The sequence below is a fragment of the Indicator indicator genome, chromosome 34 (genome assembly GCF_027791375.1).
Source record: "Indicator indicator isolate 239-I01 chromosome 34, UM_Iind_1.1, whole genome shotgun sequence".
NCBI lineage: Eukaryota > Metazoa > Chordata > Aves > Piciformes > Indicatoridae > Indicator > Indicator indicator.
The window spans coordinates 3,095,412-3,098,982 of NC_072043.1; the positions used below are offsets into that span (position 1 = coordinate 3,095,412).

Genomic DNA, 3,571 nt, shown 5'->3' on the forward strand with positions numbered 1-3,571 from the left:
CCTATGCACATGCTGCCCAGGAAGGGCTTCCTCCCCAAAGCCTACGTCCTGCTGCCACCCTTTCCCCAGCGTGGGTTCCTGCCATGCATGCCCTCTCTCACTGTGAGAGCACTTGGAAACAGGGCAGCATCTTCCACGACCCACGCTGCATTCTCCACGGCTTACATCTTCCAGGCACGCCTCACAGACCTGGCTGTGGTGACCTGAACAGAGGCCAACCTCTCCACTGGCACAACCCTCCAGCATCCTGCTGCCAGCCACTCAATCTTCTGCACTACTCGGACTGTGCCCCTACAACCCCAGGGACAGACAGGGACACCTCCTGCGCCAATTCTGCAACCAGTTGCACTGACTCTCTTTTTCCTTACAGGAGCCACCATGGATCTGGTCCTGGAGGCTGCTGACCGGAACCTTCTCACACCCTACGTGTATCCCAGCAGCTGGCCTGAGAGTGAGCCCTTCCGCCAGCTCCTCAGCCTCTTCGTCATCACCAACCTGGGAGCCCTCGCTCTCTACCTGCTCTTCGGCACCCTCAGCTACTACTTCATCTTTGACCACAAGCTCATGAAGCATCCCCAGTTCTTAGAGGTAGGTGTACTCCATGCCACCACCCTGGCACCCTGCCTCACCCAAGCTCTGTGTCACCAGCATCCCCCTTGCCACCCTCCAGTTGAAGGCCATTCCAAACAACGCATGCCAATGCCTGGCATTGGCTGGCTCTGCTGCCTGTTTGCTGCCTCTTCTCACTGGTTCTTCAGGGATGCTTTTCTTCTATGTACAACCCCTGCCCTGCATGTTGCTCATGAGACCTCATCTCCAATGTGCTGAGTCCTTAGAAAGCCCCTGAGGACACAAGCACACTAATACCAGCTCAGAGCCCTCCACTGACCTCGGGGCTGGTGGAGATGCTGGACTGCCCACTCCTCCCAAGGCAGGGACTTCTGCCTCTGGATGTGGGCAGCCATGCTGCCTGCTAAACACCTGGCCCTACATCTCCACTCATCACATCCTGATGACGACCTGCTCACCCACTCCCTCACCAGCTGCAGACTACCTTGTTCCAGTAATGCCAACAGTCTCAGTGTCTCTGGTACCTCAAAAAGCATTCCACCCTTGCATCCATACTGCCTGCCCTGGCACCCTGCTTCCCCTGCACTCATCACTCCTTGGGTGACAGAAGCCCAAGCCCCATTGCTGCAGCAGTCAACCCTTACACACTCAACAGCTCGAGGCCAGGCACAGACACGTGTCTGTGTACCACTGCCCATCTTGGTGCCTCACTTTTGCAAGTCAAGGTCTGCCCTCCCTATGACAGCAGTTGCCCACTCAGTGCTCCAGTGCATGCCTGTGTTGGGTTCTCTGTTTGGCTTGGTACAAGTGCTACCTGCACAACATCCTAGGCTCAGCACAGGCACTATCCTGTGTGAGGCCCTCCCCAAACGGGCAGCACATTGTGCCCCGTGCCAGAGCGTGGCTGTCATGGTGAAGCGCTCACACCAAAAGCTGATCAGCAGCCCAAATGCCAGCCCTCCCTGCCTTGTCAGGGGCCAGAGCATCCTAACTCTTAGGGGTCCCTGCCCAGCTCCTGGTATACTCTCTCCTCCTGACCCCTCTCTTCTACTGCCCCCCTGCAGAACCAGGTACGTCGGGAGATCACCTACGCGCTGCGCTCGCTGCCCTGGATCAGTGTGCCCACTGTCGCCCTGTTCTTCGCCGAGGTGCGGGGCTACAGCAAGCTCTATGACAACATTGAGGATTCCCCATATGGTGAGTGGACCCCCCCCGACCCCCTGCCTGGCTGGCACCCTCTCCTCACTGCCCAGCTCACTTCTCTCAGCCCCCCAGGGATGGATGATATGTCCTTGACTGCACCAATGTCAGCACACCTTGTGCAAGTCCCCCAGAATCCGCTCGGGTTCCTCTCGCCTTGAGCTGATCCCCTCGATTGATTACAGCCCCAAATTCCCTTTATGCTGACAGGGAGACACCTGTATGCCTCAGCTCAGGGATGGGGCACAACAGCCTGCTTGATCCATGCCCCCCTTCACAAAAGAAGGTCTTCCCTTTCTTGGGCACACCTCCTAACAGACCAGCACCCAACTCACTCTCACTGAGACATGAGAGACTGTCTGACCCTCTCATCACATCCCCTCAACAGAAGGGATCTCATCACAACTCCCCAGCCTCTACCTGGCCCTTGTGGCCTCCTGGCACTTTAGGGGTGACCCCCATATGTCTCTATTCCCCCAGGCTGGCCAGGAGTCTTTCTAAGCATGCTGTCCTTCCTGTTCTTCACCGACATGGGCATCTACTGGATACACCGTGGCCTACACCACAAACTGTTCTATAAGGTATGAGACAACGCAGCATACTCTGGGCAAGAGCCCTCACACAGTGTGGGGCCCTGGCTGCAACCAAGTCCTTCCTTCAGTGATGGACTGGGCTTGGTCTGCTGCCTGAGGGGTCACTCTGGCCTTGGTTTGTGATGTGGAGGAGCTTAGAGCTCTTTGCAGCATGCATTCCTCTCCCGCCCTTCAGGCGGTGAGGGTCCCTGGCCCCCTTGGCTCCTGGGCACCCGGTCTGTCCCTGGGCAAGGGACTGACCCACCCAGGCCCTGTGCCTGCCCCTACCTCAGGAACCCACTGTGTGCCCTCTCCTCGCAGCGCTTCCACAAGCCCCACCACCTCTGGAAGATCGCGACGCCCTTCGCCAGCCATGCCTTCCACCCCGTCGATGGCTTCATGCAGAGCCTGCCCTACCACATCTACCCCTTCCTGTTTCCCCTGCACAAAGTCACCTACTTGGGCCTCTACATCTTCGTCAATGTCTGGACCATCTCCATTCATGACGGTGACTACCGCGTCCCCCGCCTCCTGCGGCACATCATCAACGGCTCAGCTCACCACACCGACCACCATTTGTACTTTGACTACAACTATGGGCAGTACTTCACCCTCTGGGACAAGATTGGGGGGTCCTACAAGAGCCCTTCGGCCTTCGAGGGCAAAGGCCCCCACGACTATTTGCGCAAGCTACAAGAGAAGAGCCTAGGAGCACCCAATGGCTCCTCAGTTGCCAAGACTGAGTAGGGTTCCCCATGGCTCAGTCTCTTTCTGGGGTGAGATTCTTGGGCTGGATCTCATCCCATTCCTCCCCAGCTACTCAAGACTACTTCCCTATGGACAAAGAGCCCCTGCCCCTGATGGCACAACCAGCACAGGGTGATTCTTGGTGAGTGCTTTGGTCCCAATCCCAAAACAGCAGCGTCAGGCCTCACCCTACGCTGTGGACCTGCCCTTCTTCCCCTATCAGTCCCCCTCCTGGCTGCCTTTGGATCTCTACTGAGCTGCCTGCACTACTTCAGGACTATGCTGCTGCTTCACAAAAAGAGCAGCACTATGGCACAAACAGAATAATAATGTGGCACAGATAAAACAAGGATGTGGCACAAACTGAACAGTAACCTGGCTCCTGGCAGGGTCTCCGTCCGTGCCACACATCTTCATTGGTGATTCGGCATTGCGGAGTCCATCAGGATGAGCTGAGTTGAATCAAGTTGAATCCTGAGCAG

The 3,571-nt window shown here is 57.1% G+C and overlaps 1 protein-coding gene across 1 annotated transcript; it reads left to right on the forward strand.

Annotated features, from left to right (window-relative positions):
• The first annotated feature begins 378 nt into the window (after positions 1-378).
• On the forward strand, positions 379-3,089 carry SC5D (sterol-C5-desaturase). The gene is made up of 4 exons (XM_054395704.1): positions 379-588; positions 1,635-1,767; positions 2,251-2,351; positions 2,664-3,089. Exons 1-4 carry the CDS (start codon positions 379-381, stop codon positions 3,087-3,089), a joined length of 870 nt encoding a protein of 289 aa, XP_054251679.1.
• The last annotated feature ends 482 nt before the right edge of the window (positions 3,090-3,571 follow it).